We start from the raw sequence: 21,433 nt of genomic DNA, 5'->3' as shown, positions 1-21,433 counted from the left end.
TTGTTGTTGTTGTTGTTGTTGTGATGGCTTCTCAGTTGCTAAGTGAACTGTTAGATTAGCCGCCAAGTGGAAAGCTCTGTGGATTTATTTCTTTATGACTGACTCGGTGACTCGGTCTGTGCTGTGCCTCGAGTCTCAATCAATTGTGTTGTTGTGGTCCTCCTGTGGAGCTGTGGTGGTTATCACAGAGTTGGATATCAATGTGGAGCAGCAAAACATCGTCAGGAGCTGCAGTAATGTCAATCCCTCTCCACTCACAAATCTGCCGCCCGTATTGTCAGCCAAACTGTACCCCCATCATATACCAGTCCTCCCTCAGCTCCAACAGAACTGATCGATTTACAGATCCTCTCAATTGTCGATAAATCCCTTTACTCCGGGGTATCCCTCTAACTTTCTGACCTGCTTACCCCCCCCACCCACGCTGCCTCCCCTCAGCCGGCTGTGGCCTCCTGGGAAGTCCTCCTGACATGACAGGCGTGACACATATGTCATTTTGTTGTTTTTGTTGCTTGTCCCCTCGGCCCCCCCACTCCACCATCGGCAGCCGCACTTTGAGCCAGGACACCCCGAAGCTTTGGAATTCTCTCCCCCAATCCCTCCGCCTTGCCCCCTCCCGCCCTCCTTTAGATCATGACTACTTAGTCAGTAGGTCGTGACTTCAGCATCCTTCAGAACAAAGGTTAAACTGGGTCCTGTCTGCCTGTTCTTTAGGTGAACATAAAACATCCCACAATACTCTAATAATAATAATAATCCTTGCATTTGATATTGCATCTTACCACATCATTGAGACAACTCAAAACGCTTCATAGAACATACTGTTAATCGCCCTGAGATGTGACCCTGTGTGGAGGGCACTATATAATTGTTGTTGTTTTAAAGTTAGTTGACTGTGTGTTTTGTGGGTGAAACGGCAACACAATGAGAAGGAGAAGGGTGATTGCACCAATGATGTGACCAACAATCCTCCAGGTAAACTAATCATTTTAAGTGAGTTCAGTGGCTCTTAAAACATTTTAAGATGTTTCAATGCCATAAAGAGCTATAAAAATGCAAATATCATACTCAACCCTAAAGTAGCATTGATGGTCACATAGAAGTGAAAACAGGAAGAACTGTCCCTCTTATTGTCACAATCTTCTGACTCAGTTGGAGGGACATTTGGAGGGAACACAGTAAATCACATTGGATCTACAATAATGTGAATGGTCTCTTTGTCACTGTCTGTTTTTGTTTCTTAATTAATTTGACCTGAGCTTTCCATCACAATGGAACATTGAGCAAAAATAGGACTTGACTCAGCTATGCCGTGACTCCCTCTTTCCAAAGAGAAAACTGCAAATTCACCATCTCATGACAAATGGTTGTTTTGGTGGGTACAAAAAGGTACTTGTTGAATTTATAACCTTCTGACCAAAGTACATGAGGATAAGACACTACAAGTCAAGCCAAGCTGGGATGTGCCAGAGAAATTCTACGTGAGGACAGACTTTTTTTCCTCATTATTTAAGTTCTACCCTCATTTTGAAGCTAGTTTTGAATAACAACATTAACAACAACAACATCAACAACAAAGAAGGTTTCCGTTTTGTGGACAATTGGGACCACTACTGGGGGAGGTGGGATCATTACCCTGCGGATGGGCGGCACTTAAGCAAGGCAGGGCTTATCTTCTTGGCCAAGAGATTATCGAATGCTGGGGGGGCTAATTTAAACTAGTGGCGAGGGGGGATGGGTATCCCAGGATAAACAATAGATTAGGGAATAGAGGAAAAAGACAAGTGGGAAATATAGAGCAGGTACATGTGGACAATTTCCTCAAATGCATGTACCTAAATGCACGGAGCTTAGGGAATAAGGTTGATGAGCTGCAGGTTCAACTGGCCGTAGGGGGTTACGATGTGGTAGCAGTAACTGAGACATGGCTCAAGCCAGGACAGGAATGGGAGATAAATATTCCAGGAAATAATTTGTTCAGGAAGGATAGAGAAGGAAGAAAGGGTGGAGGTGGCAATATTAGTTAAGGATACAATTGTAGCTGTAGAAAGGGACGAGACTCTGGAGGGCCCGACAACAGAATCGATCTGGTTAGAGGTCAGAAATAGGAAAGGAGTGGTTACACTGATAGGGGTTTACTATAGACCACCAGATAGCGGGAAGGAGATAGAAGAGCAGATCTGCAACCAGATCACGGACAGACGTAGAGCGAACAGAGTTGTCATAATGGGGGATTTCAATTGGCAAAATAGCAGCGTTAAGGGCAAGGCAGGAGAAAGATTCATCAACTGTGTACAGGAAAATTTTCTTGAGCATTATGTCTCCAGTCCTACAAGGAAGGAAGCATTGCTGGATCTTGTCCTGGGGAATGAAATAGGTCAGGTTGAACAAGTTTCGGTAGGGGAGCATCGAGGTAACAGTGACCATAATATTATTAGATTACTCATTAACAGGGACAAAGTACAGTCAAGGGTGAAAATGCTTGACTGGAAAAGGGCTAATTTTGATGGGCTAAAGAGGGACCTAGAGTTGGTGGACTGGCAAGTAAGAATGGCAGGTAAAACGACTCATGAGCAATGGGAGATCTTCAAAGATACGATAGCTCAGGGTCTAAATAGATATATTCCCACAAAAGGGAAATGTGCGAGAACCAAGCTGGCCTGGATGACCAGGGATATTCTGTCTAGGATGAAAAAGAAGAAGATGACGTACGACAATTGGCGGATGCAAGATACTGAGGATAGCAAAGCGCATTATAGAGAATGCAGGAGTGATCTTAAAAGAGTGATAAGACAGGCTAGAAGATCGCATGAGAAGAGGTTAGCGGGTAACATAAAGGGGAATCCTAAAATATTTTATAAGCACATAAAGGAAAAAAGGTTAGTTAAAGGTAGGGTGGGGCCAATCAAAGACAATGACGGCAATCTTGTTGTGGAGGCAGAGGCTGTGGCTGATGTACTGAACGAGTACTTTGCATCTGTCTTCACAACGGAAATGGATGCCCCAAATGCCGCAGTATTGGATGAGAGGGTAGAGGACATAGATCAGATTACTATAGACAGAGAGGAAGTTCTGAAAAGATTGACTGGGCTCAAAATTGATAAGTCACCAGGACCAGATGGGTTTCACCCAAGGTTGCTGTGGGAGATACGGGTTCAAATAGCGGAGGCTTTGGCCATTATATTTCAATCGTCATTGGACACAGGAGTGGTGCCAAGAGACTGGAGAGTGGCTAATGTTACCCCCTCTACAAAAAGGGGCAGAAAGACAAACCCGGAAATTACAGGCCAGTCAGCCTAACTTCGGTAATAGGAAAACTACTGGAGACCATAATCCGGGACAGAATAAATCTCTACTTAGAGGAACACGAGGTAATTAGAGACCCCCAACATGGATTTGTTAAAGGCAAATCTTGCCTAACAAATCTAATAGAATTGGGAAATGCGGTGGACATTATTTACATGGATTTCAAAAAGGCTTTTGACACAGTACCGCATAAGAGGTTAATAAAAAAATTAGGGGCCCACAGTATTAAGGGGACAGTGGCAGTTTGGATTAGGAACTGACTGAGTGACAGAAAGCAGAGGGTGGTGGTTAATGGGTGTTTCTCGCAATGGAAGGAGGTGTGCAGCGGTGTCCCCCAGGGATCGGTATTGGGACCACTGCTCTTTCTAATATATATTAATGATCTGGACTTGGGCATAGAGAGCACTATTTCCAAGTTTGCAGATGATACCAAGTTAGGTCGGGTAGTAAATAGTGAGGAGGACTGTAACCAACTGCAGCAGACATACACAGAATGGTGGGATGGGCTGACATGTGGCAGATGGATTTCAATGTGGATAAGTGTGAGGTGATACACTTCGGTAGGAAAAATGATAGGAGGCAATATAGACTTGGGAGCTCAATCTTAAGGGGGTGAACGTACAGAGATCTGGGTGTTCAAGTAAGCAAATCATTAAAGGTAGCGGGGCAGGTAGATAAGGCAGTAAAAAAGGCATTTGGTGTACTGAGCTTTATTAGTAGGGGCATAGAGTATAAGAGTAGGGGTTATGGTTAATCTATACAAAACACTGGTTAGGCCTCAGCTGGAGTACTGCGTCCAGTTCTGGGCACCTTACTCAGGAAGGACATTAAGGCACTGGAAAGGGTGCAGAGGAGATTCACGAGAATGATACCAGGAATGGGGAACCTTAGCTATGAGGACAGGCTGGAGAAGTTAGGACTTTTCCCATTAGAGCAGAGAAGGTTACGCGGGGACCTGATAGAGGTCTTCAAGATCATGAAAGGTTTCGACAGGCGAGATAGGGAAAAGCTGTTTCCGCTGGTAGGTGTGTCTGTGACCCGCGATCACACTCTTAAGATATCTACCAAAAGAAGCAGAGGGGAGGTTAGTAGAATTTTTTTCACTCAGCGAGTTGTTGGAATTTGGAATGATCCGCCCGAAAGGGCAGTGAAGTCCGATTCGATAACAGCTTTTAAGAGAGAACTGGACAGGTATCTGGGGAAGGCGGGTTTACAGGGTTATGGGGAGTGAGTGGGGTTAATAAAAGTCAGTTGCTCTGTTAAAGAGCCGCACAGACTCGATGGGCCGAATGGCCTCCTTCTGTGCCGTAACATTCTATGATTCTATGAACAAAATTACATTTATACATTTATATTTACATTTCACATCAAGAGGACGTCCCAAGGCGTTGGACCGTCAGGGGTCAGGACCCGAGCATAAGGGAGGGGTGGGGTAGGGGTGAGGGAAGGCAGAGAGGTGGGAGGGCGACACAATCGAAGAGGAGCATCTTGAGACCAGCCTTGAAGGAGGCAAGGGAGGAAGCGAGGCGAAGGGACCGTGGGATGGAGTTCCAATGTGGGGGCAGAGAGGCTGAAAGCCCGGCCACCGATTAGGGCGGGAGACATGTAGCAGACTGGAGCCCGTTGAACGGAGGGAGCGGGCAGGTTGGTAGGGGGTCAGCAGGTCAGAGAGGTAGGAGGGGGCGAGGCCATGGATGGCCTTGAAAGTGAGGACGAGGATCTTGAACTCGATCTTCTGGGGGATGGGGAGCCAGTGAAGTCGGGCGAGGGTGGGAGTGATGGTGTTGGGTGAGGGTGGGAGTGATGGGGTCGGGCGAGGGTGGGAGTGATGGGGTCGCGGAGCCTGGTGAGTGGGAGTACACGAGCAGCAGAGTTTTGGATGATCTGCTGCTTGTGAAGGGAAGAGTTGGGAAGGCCGATGAGGAGGGAGTTTCTGTAATCGAGCCTTGATGTGAGGAACGCGTGGGTGAGGGTTTCAGCAGCCTGAGGGGTGAGGCAGTGGCGGAGTCTGGCAATGTTGCGGTGGTGGTGGTAGGCAGTGCCGGTCATGGTATGGATGTGGGGGGAAAGGACAGTTCAGAGTCAAACAAGACCCCCAGGTTCCTGACTGGCTTTGTGAGGTTGAGTGTGCAAATAAGTTCTTTTAAGATTCAAATTCTTCCAAATTTGCTCGTTCTAAAATGCTAAGAAGCAAATTCCATGCCTCGAGCTGGTAGGGATGACTCCCCTGGAGAATAATATAGAATCATACAGTAAACCTCACATCAGTCGTATCAGTTGGGACGAGACATTTAATATGACTTGTGCAAAGTTATGTGAAACTTGTATAGAATATAAACTTTTGAATGGGACTTGAGCAGATGTAGCATTTTGGTCATTATACACTTTATACAGATCAGACTTTTGAGAGTTTTACTGTATTGAGTAAATCGGCACGGAAACAGGCCATTCAAGCCAACTAGTCTGTGATGGTGTTTACTCCACATAAGCCCCTGTCCCTCCTATTCCCTTCTTCTATAATCCTCTAATTCCTTCCCCTAACGTATGCAAAATATTTCCTTTTAAATACTCTGACATGTGATATTTGTTTATAGGACAGCTTGACGTCACAGCAGTGAGTTCTACATTCTCACCGCCCTCCATTGAAGAGCTTCCTCCTAAACTCAATTAAAACCATTCCGGCCTGTCTTATGTGATGTCCTCAGTGGTTAGAGCGATCGCTTCACTAGCGAGAGACCTGGGTTTGATTCCCGGGCAAAGGCAAAATGTTAGGCAAGTTTCCTTACTCCACACACCTGCAGTAAGCAGGAACCCGATTGTTAGACGATTGGTGGATCGCTTTTATGAGGTAGTAATCCCCCCCAAAAAATAGTAATAATGTGGTCACTCAAGCCACAACTGTTTGTGGGACGCTGCTGTACACAATTAGCTGCCGTGCTTCACCCACAAAATATACAGTTAATTCACTTTACAGTATATTTTGTGAAGTGCTTCGAGACGTCTAGAAGATGTGATAAGGCGCTATATCAAATACAGGGATTATTATTAGGATTATACATATATGCTCCTCATTTTGGACACACCAGCAAGTGGAAAGAGCTGCTCAACTTCCACCTTATCAAATACGTGTATGATTTCTGATCAGAATACTGCAAATATGCCTCACCCACTGCAAATAAATAATAACAACAACAACATTACATTTGTATAGCGCCTTTCACATTGGGAGGATGTCCCACATCAATACAACACAATATAAATTATGATGACAATTATGACCAGGAAATGATCAGTTACGACAGAAATCAACTACATGAACATTCCATTCATAACTCAAATAGGACAGACTTAATTGGTTGTTATCATTAAAATCAGCAATTGCAAGTGCCATAAAAAGATTTTATTGTGTGCAGCGGAAATGAGCCAAATAATACTCCTGAACAAGGCAAAGTGGTGAAAGTCACACACACTTACATACTACCTGCTGTTGCATTCACTGAATGAAGATAAGAATTTGCTAGACAAAAGAAGACCAAGGTCCTTCCAGTTCATCTTACACCATCTTGTCAGTCGCTTGCACATGTCACCTCCCAAACTATATATTTTATTGTGAGATATTAATAAATAAATCTGTCTATTTACTTTTGAAAGAATCAACACTTTCTGCTTCTGAATGAGCAACTGTTTAATGATGAAGAGCAAGTGAATCAAGAAATCAAACCCAGAAACATCAGTGTGGACAGCGGAGGGCGAAGGAGGGAATGACACCTGAACAGTTAATGAATGAGAGGAAAGAGGTCACCTCAGCTCCGATCATTTGGTAGCAGATTGCTAGTTCAAGCCAGAGAGGTAGAACAAGAGGATACAGGTTTACAGTAGCAAAGGCAACTTCAGGACCAACTCCAAAATGTTTTTCTTTTCTCAGAGGCTAATTAACAACTGGAACAGGTTGCCAGGAAGTGTAGTTGAAGCCAAGATACTGGACTCATTTAAAATGCTGTGCTGGAAACACAGTAAGGAGGGCGTTCTGGAAAATTAGATCAGATGGGGTGAAGAGCCTCATTTATGCAAATTAATCTTGTGATCAAGACAAGCTCATAGCATAGCCTGGCCCTCTAATTTAGTGCTGGGGGAGAGCTGCATGGTCGGAGATGCCGAGGTAAACCCATTTCTGTCAGACATCAAGTCCTGGATGAGAACTAACTTTCTGCAGTTGAAGTAAGTAGGAACCTGTTTTTTTTTTTTAGTCGATTGGCGGATCACATTTCCGGGGTAATAATTTCTTCAAAATATATAAAAAGAATTTGCTCACTCAATCTACAACTGTCTGTGGCACGCTGTTGAGCGCAATTGGCTACTGCGTTTCGTTCACAAAATATACAGTTGATTCACTTTACAGTGTACTCTGTGAAGCGCTTTGAGACATCTTGAAGACGTGATAAGTTGCTATATTAAATGCAAGGATTATTATTCTTATTATTGAACGTCAACAAGACCAAGGCTCTCCAGATCGGTTCCCATCAGCGCCTCCACACCTCAGGCTCTAACAGTATCACCATCCATGGTGCACACTCCCTCTCACTGAGCCAGAACGGAACATTGGCATCTTGTTTGACGCTCAAGTGTGAAAGTGTGCTGGGCCAATTATCAGACATCCTCCTTCGCTCCACTCGTAAATCCTGCACTTTTCCCTGATCCCTCGCTCACAAATAGGACAGGAGGCATCGGGAACTTGATCCTCAAGGACTCCATGAAAAGAGGGGAAACAAGGAAGTAAGAGAGATGAATGAGCCCAGCTGATTCTTAACCCAATTAATGCACTTAAATGTTTACTTTTCTAAGTGCGTAAAAACAAGATCTGTCTGAGCTGCCTCCTCCTCCGAGCAGAAAAACGAGCGTCAACGTATGATGGTTAATAATTGACTAACGTTCAGAAAATGAAATCAGTTTTTGAATTGTTATAAATAAATCTTGCTGAGTCGGTGCTTCCATTGTTCAGAGTTGCTGATCTGAGGAGATGGCTGTGTACCAGGTGAGGTTACACCTTGTGGGCTGAACTCTCTCTCTCCTTCCTGGGACATGGCAGTGGTTTCAAAGTCCATTGCAAAACTCCTCACTTGGCACTGGCCTCTGGCATTCTGCTGATACTGTTCTCTTTGGAGAGGTAACCCGAAGACATCTGATGTGGCCCTTTTTTTTCTTACAGCGTTTGTTTTTCAGGAATTCCTTTGCAGAACAGAAGCTTCGGCAAACTTTCCAGTGAATTTCACTTTAGAATTTCTTTTTTAAAAAACTTTTAATATTTTTTTTGCATCTTTTGTACATTTCTTTCCCTGAAAACTTTTCGGATTCCCCGGTTGGTGTTTGGAGATGGCTACCTCCAGGAGTTCAGTGGCTCAGTTTAATGTCTGGGATTATGTTGTCTTCATTGTGATGTTGCTCATCTCTGTCTTCATTGGGATTTACCATGCCATTATGGGCAGGAGGCAGCAATCTAACAGTGAGTTCCTGTTGGGTGGCCGGCAGATGAGTGCACTGCCAGTGGCTCTCTCGCTCACTGCCAGCTTCATGTCTGCCGTCACAGTTATTGGCACGCCAGTAGAGGTGTACCGCTTCGGAGCTATCTTCTGGATCTTCTGCATCAGCTACAGCATTGTAACCATCATCAGTGCCGAGTTCTTCCTCCCGGTGTTTTACCGACTCGGAATCACCAGTACCTATGAGGTAAGCAAATAATAATAATACTAACAATAATCCTTGCATTTGATCTAATGTAACATTTTGCCGCAAAGCTATACAGTCAATTCACTTTACGGTATATTCTGTGAAGCGCTTTGAGATGTCTAGAAGACATGTTAAGGTGCTATATCAAATGAAAAGATTATTATATAGCGCCATTGTCAGGTCATTCAGACATCTTAATGCACTTCACAGAATATACTGTGAAGTGGATTGACTGTACTTTGTGGGCAAAACGCAAATATTAATAATCTTTACACTTGATACATTACTTTTCACATCAGGAGACGTTCCCAAGTGCTTCACAAGATATACTGTAAAATGCAGTGACTGTGTGTTTTGTGAACAAACCCGACACTGATATCCCACAAACAGCATGAAGTGACTGACCAATATTATTTGGGAGATTGATGGCCAGGACATTCCCTTCTCTTTTCAAATGAATCAATGGGAACCTTAGGGAGTGCAAGAGTCTCCAACCGCAATGTCTGGCATATGTCCCTACGCAGGTCAGAAGATTGTGGGTTTGAGCCCCACACCAGGAGTTGGGCTCACAATGTAGCTTGTAGCTCCAGCACAGGAGTGCAATAGGATTTCACTGGCGGAGGTTCCTTCCATCAGATGAGAAGCTGAACCAAGTTCCCGTCTTATTGTTTAAGTGAAAGTTCAGACCTGACAGCAATCCTGCAGATCAATTGGTCATTCATCCCCTGATTGATTGTGAGACCTTCCTGGGCCAACAAAACGTCGGTCACTAAGCTTCGCAGCTGTCTGTGTGAACACCTTTGATACTGTATTAGGGGCTGTATTAGGTGTAAGGATTATTATACAGGAGTTGGCCTTTTAAATTCATACATTCTTTTAACAGGGAATTAGACAGAGTGATATGTTGGGGAACCCAATGCTGGGAAAGCCATTCTTAATAAAAGGCAGCACAAATTGGCTGCTGATTTGCCTATAAATACACTATCAATACTTAACAGTAATTACTCTTTGAAACATTTTGATATTATGGGCATTATGTCAATGTGTGGATTATTATTAAAATATAATATATAAAGGAAAGATAATGGAATCCTTATTGAAGGAGGTAATAGAAAAACATCAGGAAACAGAAAACATAAAAATAATAATCCATGCATTTGATATAGCGCTTTTCACGTCTTCTAGATGTCTGAAAGCGCTTCACAGAATATGCTGTAAAGTGAATTGATCATATATTTGTGGGCGAAACGTGGCAGCCAATAAAGAACAGTCAGCACGGATTTCAAAAAGGAAGGTCAGGCTTGACCAACCTCATCGAATTCTTTGAAGCGTAACAGAAAGAGTAGACAAGGTCAATGCGGTAGATGTAATATATTTAAATTTCCAAAAGGTGTTCAATAAGATACCACATAATAGAATAATGAATAAGGCCAGAGCATGTGGCGTCAGGGGGACAACAGCAGAAAACAGCAAGCTGGCCGCAAAACAGAAAACAGAGAGTAGTGGTAAAGGGTAGCGACTCAGACTGGCAGGGGATAGGAGTGGTGTCCTACAAGGATCGGTATTGGACCCACTGTTGTTCCCAATATACATTACTGATTTGGATTTGGGAATCAGCCGTACAATTTCAAAATTTGCAGATGACACCAAATTGGGGGGAGTAGTTAATACAGAGGAGGACGGCAACAGATTACAGCAAGACATTAATAAACTTGCTGAATGGGCATTTAAATGGCAAATGTATTTCAGTGTAGAAAAGTGTGAGGTGGTACATTTTGGTGGAAGGAATAAGGAAGTCACTACATCCTGGAAAAACCTAAATGGGGTAAAGGAGCAAAAGGATCTAGGGGTACACATACACAGTTAATTAATAATAAAAGTATTCACTAAAAGTAGCAACCCGGGTTAATAAGGCCATAAAAAAAGCAAACCAGGCATTGGGGTTCATTTCTCGGGGATAGAAATGAAAAGCAGGGAAGTTATGATAAACCTCTATGGAATCTTGGTTAGACCACACTTAGATACTGTGCAGTTCTGGTCCCCACATTATAGAAGGGGTGTAGAGGCTCTGGAGAGGGTGCAAAGGAGATTCATGAGGATGATCCCAGGACTGAGAAGTTATACCTATCAGGAAAGGCTGAACATGCTTGGACTCTTCTCTTGAAAAGAGGGTAAGGGGTGACCTGATAGAGGTCTTTAAAATGATGAAAGGTTTGGATAGGGTCGACATAGGGAAGATGTTTCCACTTGTGGGGGAGACCAAAACCAGGGCCATCAATATAAAATGGTCAGAAATAGATCAAATAGGGAAGTTAGAAGAAATTTCTTCACACAGAGAGTAGAGGGAATGTGGAACATACTGCCACAAGGAGTTGTTGAGGCAAATAGCATAGTTGTATTTAAGGGAAAGCTGGATAGGTACATGAGGGAGAAAGGAATAGAAGGTTATGCTTGAGGAAGGGCCGGAGGAGGCTCATGTGGAGCATAGACACCACCATAGACCAGCTGGGCTGAATGGCCTGTTTCTGTGCTGTATATTCTAATGTATTCTAATGTAATAATAATAATAATAATCCTTGCATTTGATATAGCGCTTTTCACGTTGGGAGGACGTCCCAAAGCGCTTCACAGAACATACTGCAAAGTAAATTGACTGTATATTTGTGGGCGAACGCGACAGCCAATTGCGCACAGCAATGTCCCACAAACAGTCGTAGATTGAAAATGACCAATTTATTATTGTTTTTGGTTTTGGAGGGATTATTATTAGGCTCTGTGTGGAGTGAGGAAACTTGCCCAAGGTTTCGCCCTCTGCCTGGAATTGAACTCAGGTCTCTCACTTGCAAAGCGAGTGCTCTAACCACTGAGCTACAGGACTCCACAAATGTATAATATGTATATAATATAATCAGATTTTAACATCAAAATCAAATATCGCTGCTTATCCTCATAGTTACCAACCCAGCCACCTGTACAGTATATATCAAGAACATACCACCTATATACACACTGCAGACACTAAACATAAACTAAATAAGAGCAATTAAAAGGTGCTAGACAGTTGCAAATCATAGGTATATTCATCACAGCAACACCTACAGACTTTTCGTTGCTTTTCGACCCCGTCATATGCAGAGATTGATGTACTAAATACACAGTCACTGCACTTCACTGTAAAATCTCGACAACTTGATGAGGTGCTATTATACGAATGCAAAGATTATTATTATTGACATAAAATCAGACTTAACATGAATTACACACAGCACAAGTGACATTTGCTCCACCATCCCCACCCACCCGCCACACAAACCCATACACACTACATGACAATTGACACTCACACAGCAGATACCGAGAGAAAGCAAGCATACTCACAAACGTTCCCCTGAGATACATGGTATTGACCTACCTCATGCATTGTCCTATCAAAAGTCAACCATCCAACTATTGTAAGGTGTTACAATGTAAGGTGTTAGATTGCACAAATCTCTTTGTACAGGCCTTTACGTTCATTGCTGGTGGTAGGGGCGAAGGAAGGAACGACTTGTATTTTACAGCATTTTATCAACACTAATAAAATTCTTACACCAATATATTGCATCAAAATGGTAATTACTGGTAAACAGTAATGATAAAAATATGGCCCTCAATAAGGTCCCAACAATTATGAGGCGAGTGATAAATTAATCTATTGACTGGAACGTTTGGAGAAACTCTCTTCTCATTTTGAACTGTGTGTCAGATGTATTTTGGGCTGTGTATTTAACGTCAAGCTGAACAGGCAACATAAGATCAGAGCTCAGGTAACATCTGGTCCAAAAGATGATGGTACAACTCTCCCCCCATTGCTACAGAGGAGTCTCAGTGTAGGGTATAATGTCAGGTCCTGAGCCAGAGGCAATGCTCAGAACCTGATATTATAACCTAGACTGATTATAGTGTTGCCACTATTTGCCTTGACTTTCCATTATTGGGCTTGGCTGGCCACCGCGCCCAATAATGGGGAAGCCAAGGCAAGTAGTCAAAGTATCACTGTGGATTCAGTGTAAAACCTCTATCTCAGGACAACGTCCATGTAAAACATGTCTCACACGTCTCTCTTCTCTGCAAACTCCTACAAATGTACCAATCTCTGCCTCATCAGTTCTGGTACGGTTCCCAGGACACAGTGTCCATGGAAGAAATTATCATTCTTAGCGCTAAGTCACTGACCTGCCATAAGAGGCTGAGTTGCTCTGTGTTTTTTACTTGACATGATCCTCTGTGGCTCAGGTAGTTGCTAAATTTAGCCAGCATTTATTGCCTCCACTTTGTGACCTGAAGTCTGGATCTGATTAGGGCAGTCTGACACTAATCATCACTAAAACACAGCCATAAATCAGGCTCCAATTCATAGCTTTCCTGCACACAAAATAGACAGTCAATTCACTTTATAGTATGTTCTTTGAAGCGCTTTCAGATGTCTCGAAAATGTGAGAAGGCGCGATATAAAATGCAAGGATGATTATTATTATGATGATGATTATTATTATTATATGACTCAAAGTGCTTCATAGAGCCAAAGGGCAGCCAGAGCAGGTGGAGGAAATGAGGAGGGAGGGTGGGGGGAGAGGATCGATGCTGCATTCAAAGATATAGGTATTTAGACAAGTTTAGAAAGGGTGCAAGGTGGGGTGATAAAGGGAAAGAATAGGGGTAAGTTGGCTGAAAGCTTGCCCACAGATACAGTGCCGGAGAGGATGGGGAAATGGAGTTGGGTGTGCGGTGGGGAGATCACAGAGCCAGATATAATAATAATAATAATCCTTGCATTTGATATAGAGCCTTATCATATTATCGGGACGTTTCAAAGCGCTTCACAAGATTTAATATAAAGTGGAGTGAATGTGTATTTTTTGGGTGAACGCGGCAGCCAATTACACACAGCGATGTCCCACAAACAGCCATTGAGTGAGTGACCAATATTACCTTGGCGAAACAGGCAAAACCTTAGCCTCCACACAGCCCTGTTTACTCAGCAGTAAGTAGGAACCCGGTTGTTAGTCGCTTGGAGGATACTTTCAGGGGATAATAATCCCTCCAAAATAAATAAATAATAATTTGGTCACTCAATCCACGACTGTTTGTGGGACACTACTGTGTGCAATTGGCTGCTGCATTTCACCCACAAAATACACATTCATGCACTTTACTTTATATATGATATGAATAATAATCCTTGCATTTGATATTGCGCCTTATCACATCTTCGATACGTCTCAAAGTGCTTCACAGAATATACTGTAAAGTGAATTGACTGAATATTTTGTGGGCGAAACGTGGCAGCCAATTGCACACAGCAATGTCCCACAGACAGTTCTAGATTGAAGGGACCAATTTATTATATTTTTGGAATTATTACCCCTGGAAAAGCGATCCATCAATCGACTAACAATCAGTTTCCTACTTACTACTAGGTGAACAGAGGCATGAGGAGTAAAGAAACTTGCCCAACGTTTTGCCCTGCCTGGTCTCTAGGTTGTGAGGCGAGTGCTTTCACCACTGAGCTACAGGACTTATATTCTGTGAAGCGCTTTGAGACGTCTCAACAACCTGATAAAGCACTATATCAAATTCAGTGATTATGATTATTATTACACTGTCATTTGTTAATTGTAACACAGTATCTATGTTCTAAGCAGATATTTTTTCTCTCCAGTATTTAGGAATGCGATTTAACAAATATGTGCGCATGCTCGGCACCTCAATGTACATCATCCAAACAGTGAGTAACCCCAGAGTCACACAATATCTTTACATGTCACTTCAATCTCTACTTGGGGTAGAGGTCCCCAAAACTTGGCGCTTCCCAACCTGCGCCTAATACTTTCTGGAATTAGGTAAGCAGGATGTGTCCCTCCAGGAACAGAGAGAGAGAGAGAGCATTTCATTGCAACAATCTGTCTCTGGGATTTCCATGTGTAGGTGCATGGAAATCTCAGCTTGGTTCGGGTTGGCTTGGATACTCTTAAGCAACGGTGATGGGTTTCCGCGTGTGTTAGACACACGGCTGAGCAAAAAAAAGCTTGTGTTTAAAAAATGTCATTTCCATCTGTTAATTCCCTCTTCAGTCCAACACACACTTACTCACTTGCCTGTAAAGGCAGTCACCACAATTGACAGTAATTACAGTGACGCTTTGAGAAGTTTCAACATTCTAATCAATAAAAAAAGTTCCTTATCATATTAAGCATTTATTGTTCTATTGGAAGATAGTTATTGATAAGCTTTTGCCTCTCCTTTACTTACTGATGGTAGATATCTGATTGCAGGTGCTGTATACAGGGATTGTCATATATGCCCCCGCCTTGACCCTCAACCAAAGTGAGTCCAATTTTCCTATTTATTTTTTGCCTTCTTCCTCAGGTCCATTTCACCTTCTCTAGACAGGACAACCTGAGAATTAAAATTCCCCCAAGTCTTAGCCTGTAAAACCCTCATACACGCATTCGTCACCTCAAACATTCCAGGAATAAGTGGACGAAAGAAACCAGAGGTTGGAAATTGACCTAATCTCAGCCTGTAAATCCATTTTTCCTTAAAAGTTAAGATATGCAGAATTATGGAAAATTATAATTATAACAACAACAAATGACACTCGTATAGAGCCTTTCACATCGGGAGGATGTCCCTGCTTGTCAGCCTCCCCATCTATTCCCTCCACAAGCTGCAGATCATCCAGAACGCTGCAGCTCGTGTCCTCTCCCACACCAGGCTCCGTGACTCCCTCGCCCGGCTTCACAGCCTCCCCATCCCCCAGAGGATAGAATTCAAAATCCTCGTCCTCACTTTCAAAGCCCTCCACGGCCTCGACCCCTCCTATATCTCTGACCTGCTGATCCCCTAATAACCTCCCTCCGCTCAGAAGGTTGTGGCCTGCTCCATGTCTCCCGCCTAACCTGCCCTACCGTCTGCCAGTCGGGCCAGAGACCTGGAGCAGATCTCAAAGCGAGGGAAGTCCCAAGGGTTTTGAAATGTCTCGAAGATGTGATGAGGTGCTATATCACATACAAGGATAATTAGTATAAACTGGTGCAAAATTGTAGAGGGTTTTTAAATCCAATTAATTAAGAAGTCAGGTTTTCACCATTAAGACTGGATTCATCAACCTTTGGCTCTTTCAAAACCTATCTCAAGACCTTCCTCTTCGACATTACCTTCAGTCTCCCTCCACTTATCATGATCCCAACTCCTAGCTCAGGTGCACATCCTTGACTGTCCAAGAACTCGGGACATCCTCCCGATGTGAAAGGCTGTATACAAGTGTCATTTGTTGTTGTTATAATTATAATTTTCTATAATTCTGCATATCTTATATTTTAAGGAAAGATGAATTTACAGGCTGAGATCAGGTGAATCTCCAACCTCCGGGCTCTGGTTTCTTTCGTCCACTTATTCCTGGAATGTTCCCCCCTTTCATTCCTCCCAGGTCTTCGTTAAAGCTTTTGGATACGACAGGTTTAATATTTAACAGCCTGTTAATCATTGTGATATTGGGAATTGCAATCGCCACCCAGGAATGTTTTTACATCAAAGTTCTGAGCACCAGGAGAGGATCGTGACAGCAGCTTCATTCTTGTTATATGTGAATGTAATACACACCTGCAGTTCTGAATCCCTGTCTATCCCTCAGACTCACCAAGCCTGTGCACAAACTTGGCATCGGGTTCCATCTCCAGCTATCTTTCCTGCTTCACATCTGGTCCCTGACAAGGACTAACTTCTTCCACCTGTGTCACTTCGCTCGTCTTCACCCCATCTTAGACACCTGTAACCCTCATTTGTGCTTTCAGCACCTCCCGCCTTGATTTTCCAATGCCTCCCTTGCCTGTCTTCCCAGCTCCAATATTAACAAGGTCCAAATGATTCATATTCTTACCCACACCAGACGCCGTACCCCCATCACCCCACTTCCTGCCAGGCTCCCCTGGCTCCGTTGCAGAACAGATCAATTTCAAGATTATCACTGTTCCGTTCAAATCTCTTCTTGCCCTGGCATCTTCCTATCTCTCGGATCTGCTCACATCCCACTCCTCTACTCACCACCTTCACTCAGCTGACTTGGCGCTGCTGGACATCCCTCTTTCCCTCCGCTCCACAATTGGTGGCCGTGCTCTCAGCCTCTATGCCCCACATCTCTGGAATTCCTTGTCTCAATCCTTCTATCTTGTCCCCTCTTTGCCCATCTTCAAATCAAACCTGAATCCTTTGGTGACCTTCTCTTCCTTTCCAGGTTGAGCCACGCTGTTTTTTAGGACTCTAAGATGCTACATACACATGAAGAGTACTACATTAATGCAAGTTGTTGTTGTTGTGTGTTCCTCAATGTGAAAAATGGAGGAACACTGGACAGGCCATTTAGTCAATTGCCTTTCCAACTATTCATTAGATCAAGGTAGATCTTTTGAACCCATTTCCCACATCTGTTCTCCATGCAATAGATATAGGTATCTATCTCGCTTTCAAACACCCCAGTCAATTCTGTTTACACACTGTGCTCGCACACCATGAGCCAATGAGGTCACAAGATCATTCAGCTCAATGATTTATTTTGCAGTAACTGGATTTGACCTCTGGGGAGTGCTGGTTGCTACAGGCCTGATCTGCACCTTTTATTGTACTCTGGTAAGTTCTCTTGAGTTGTATGTGTGGCAGAGGTTAGCCCATTCTGTACATAGATTACCGAAGCCATTGACATACAATAGGGAGTAGGAGTGAGGCCACATCCTTTAATTGAGGAACTGGTGATAAGGATAGTCTCGGGATCGTAATCAGAAAAATCAGGGAAAATGTTTTTCTTCACTCAGAGAGTTGTTCCAGTATTTCATTACCATTAAGACTGGATTAATCAGATCATCATCAAAAAAAGAACTGGATAAGCACATGAACTCTAAAAACATTAAGTGACACGGGGAGAGCTGGGAAATTGGAGTAAAATAAAAGGCGCTTGAGATACTGTGTAACACTGATAGATTCCCAGGCAAGACAAAACCCTAGGCCAGTTTCCTCACTCCACATGCCTGTGTTTACCTAGCAGTAAGAAGGAACCCAGTTGTTAGTCGATTGGTGGATCGCTTTCTGGGGGTAATAATCCCTTCAAAAAAAATAATAATACGGTCACTCAATCCATGACTGTTTGTGGGCCACTGCCGTGTGAAATTGGCTGTCACGTTTCGCCTACAAAATATTCAGTCAATTCATCTTTACACAGTACACTGAGATACAGTAACACTGAGAGATGCTGTGCTGTGTTTGCAGGGAGGGCTGAAGGCGGTGGTATGGACAGATGTGTTCCAGATGTCCATCATGATCTCTGGATTCTTGGCTGTTGTAATCCGAGCTACGGTGGTTGAAAATGGCATCGCCCAGATCTGGAATAATTCCTATCATGGAGGAAGACTGAATTTCTGGGAGTAAGGCCAATGTCTACCTGTTGAGTGACAGTGTGTGGGGGGGTGGGGGAGGGGAATGGGGAGAGCAGTTTTGGGAAGGGCCTGGGATGAAATAAACTCTTGCTGAATCATAGTCAGAGAATTTAAAACCACCAACACCTTGTTAGTGAGAGATGGGGTATGTGTGTGTGTGTGGGTGTGTGTCTGGGAGGCACTGTGTCTAAGATACAGACAAAGGAAGATATTCATAGTCTTTCTCCTCAGCTCAGTGTCAAGCTCCACCATTGTTAAACACCCCCTGAGACACTAACCCGGTGAAGGTAGCCACATAAATGCAAGTTCTTATTGTTGTTGGTGTCTTTGGAAGATTACTATGGTTCTGGGGGTAAAATGGAAACAATTTGGATTATACTTGTAATGTATTACTTATTACAGTTCTTCTGTTAGTTAAAACCTAGTGAAATGATTAAACTTATTGTCTTGGTAGGAAAGGATCCTGGTGTTGGCTAACAACTTGTCTCTATATTGCATTATATGTTAGCAGATTTCAGACAAGGTTCATTGTAGTGAAGCCTTGAACTTCTGCCTCATCCAAATATGAGATCCTTTTTATGGCTTAAATTGTAGAAATTTTTAAATAAAATTGTAATTTGGAAACTGTTATGTGCAGATCTCAGAGGGAAACAGCTTCAAGATTAGACAGGATTTCACAATTTTGCACAATTCTGCCCCATGTTAAATACTGTATGAAGGCAAAATTGTCTCACAGACTAAGACTAGTTGGAATTTGGGCCTCTGTTGATTGTGTTCCAGGAGGGAGGTGTAACTGTTGCCTTGTCCCCAGTGTCTCCCTGGGATGAAATAACTGACACGTCACCTCTCACACTCGGACCTTTCTTCCTCCACAGCTTTAATCCAGATCCCTTGAGGCGACACACTTTCTGGACAATAGTGATCGGTGGGAGTTTTATGTGGACAGCGATTTACGGCATTAATCAGTCTCAGGTTCAGCGTTACATCTCATGTAAGAACAAGTTTGAAGCGAAGCTGTAAGTTCATATTATCAGAGCTATTAATCAGCTGTGTTTAAGTGGGTGGCAAAGTGGCTAATTAAGACTACTCAAGCCCAATGGCTGGTTGTACAACTGACATCCTTTAAAGGCCCAGCCTTGACCAACGTAAACAGTGACTGTGATTCCTTCTCCGCCACCCCATGGTTTGCATGCCAACAATAATCCTTTTATTTGATATAGAGCCTATAATGTCATAACTGCACTTGACAGACAACTGCTATGTGTGTATGTATGTCAGCTTGGCTAAGTCAGCAGCACTCACATCTCTAAGCCAGACGGTTGTTGGGTTCAAACTCCACCTAGGACATGGAACTCATACAGTCTTGGCTGACACTTTATAATAATAATAATTCATAATAATCCTTGCATTTGTTATTGCGCCTTGTCACGTCTTCTAGACGTCTCAAGGCCCTTCATAGAATATACTGTGAAGTGAATGGTTTGTGGGCAAAACAGTGCAGCCAATTGCACACAGCAGTGTCCCAAAAACAGTCATGGATTACGTGACTACATTTTTATTATATATTTATTTTTGAACAGATTATTATGCCTGGATAAGCGATCTGCCAATCGACTAACAACCAGGTTCCAACTTACTGCTGGTAAACAGAGTAAGGAAACTTGCCCAAAGTTTCACCCAGGTATCAAACCCAGGTCCTCTCGCTTGCGAGGCGAGTGCTCTAACCGGTAAGCTACAGGACTCCATAATGCAGTGCTGGGGGTGTGCTGCATTGTTAGAGGTGCCATCCTTTGAGTGAGACATTAAATAAAGGTCCCGTCTGCTTGTTCACGTGGATGTTAATTTCCATGGCATTATTTCAAAAGCAAAAGGAGTTTCTCTCTCCCAGTATCCTGGCCAACAATCCCCAAATATAATCGGTCATTTTCTTTGTGGCTGTTTGTGAGCCAATGGCTGTTCCATTCATCTACAAAATGCAATGTCACTACACTTCATAATAAATCCTTTGAAGTGCTTTTAGATGTCCTCCCAAAATGAAAGGCACTTATATCAAATAGAAAGATTATTAATAATAATAATTATTGACATGACTGTATATAGCAAAAACAGAAGAAAATTTGAGCGCAGCAATTTCCCACAAACAGCCTTGAAGTCATTGATCCAGTTATCTGAGGGATTTTGTTGGTCTGGATCCTCGGAGAAATTTCTTTCTCTTCTCCAATAGCATTGTAGCATTTTAAAGTCCACCTGAGCAGGCAGACAGCACCTTGATTTAACATCTCATCCAAACGACAGCACCTGCATTGATCCAGTGCTCATCCACACCAGAATGTCAGGAGTGTTAGTTTAGATTGTGAGCTCATGCCTTAAGGTGGGGCTTCAATCCACAACCTTCAAGGCGAGCACAGAGGGAGTGGGAGAGACCTCCAGCGACTGGAGGTAGAGACCTGCTCAAAGAACGTACAGAGAGTGTAAAGAATGGAAACAGGCTTCTCGCCCCAAACAGTCTGCACTCTCTGACCAGCGATGACCCATCTCTTTGGTTGGCCATCAAAGTAAATGTTTCTTGTTTGAATATTTCTTGTTTTATTGTGTAAATCTATGCTATTTTGTTATTTCTATTATTATTTTGTTAGCCACCCAAAAAGGTTGACCCATTGTCCTCTTTGGGTTTCCAAAGAGGAGAGAAAAAAATAATAACTTGTTCACTCAATCCACGATTGTGTGTGGGACACTGCTGTGAATTGACTGCCTCATTTTGGCCACAAAATATACAGTGAATTCACTTTCCAGTATAATCTGTGAAGTGCTTTGAGACGTCTAGAAGATGTGGTAAGGCACTGCAATCCATAATTATTATTACTGTTGTTGCCCTGGCTGTGTTCTTCGTGCTCCTTTGGATTTTGGGAGCCACCCTCTCTCAGACAGTCTCTTTG

The 21,433-nt window shown here is 43.1% G+C and overlaps 1 protein-coding gene across 1 annotated transcript in view; it reads left to right on the top strand.

Annotated features, from left to right (window-relative positions):
- The first annotated feature begins 8,616 nt into the window (after positions 1-8,616).
- slc5a8l (solute carrier family 5 member 8, like) overlaps positions 8,617-21,433 on the top strand; it is a 28,339-nt gene continuing 15,522 nt past the window's right edge. Inside the window, exons 1-6 of the mRNA XM_007901615.2 lie at positions 8,617-9,030; positions 14,732-14,797; positions 15,345-15,396; positions 17,630-17,697; positions 18,331-18,485; positions 19,373-19,513. Coding sequence (XP_007899806.1) covers positions 8,677-9,030; positions 14,732-14,797; positions 15,345-15,396; positions 17,630-17,697; positions 18,331-18,485; positions 19,373-19,513 — 836 coding nt within the window. The 5' untranslated portion in view covers positions 8,617-8,676. The remainder of the gene's footprint in view (positions 9,031-14,731; positions 14,798-15,344; positions 15,397-17,629; positions 17,698-18,330; positions 18,486-19,372; positions 19,514-21,433) is intronic.

Source organism: Callorhinchus milii, unplaced genomic scaffold (assembly GCF_018977255.1).
Source record: "Callorhinchus milii isolate IMCB2004 unplaced genomic scaffold, IMCB_Cmil_1.0 Scaffold19, whole genome shotgun sequence".
In the NCBI taxonomy this organism is placed as follows: Eukaryota; Metazoa; Chordata; class Chondrichthyes; order Chimaeriformes; family Callorhinchidae; genus Callorhinchus; species Callorhinchus milii.
This window is presented reverse-complemented; position numbering and strand designations above follow the sequence as displayed.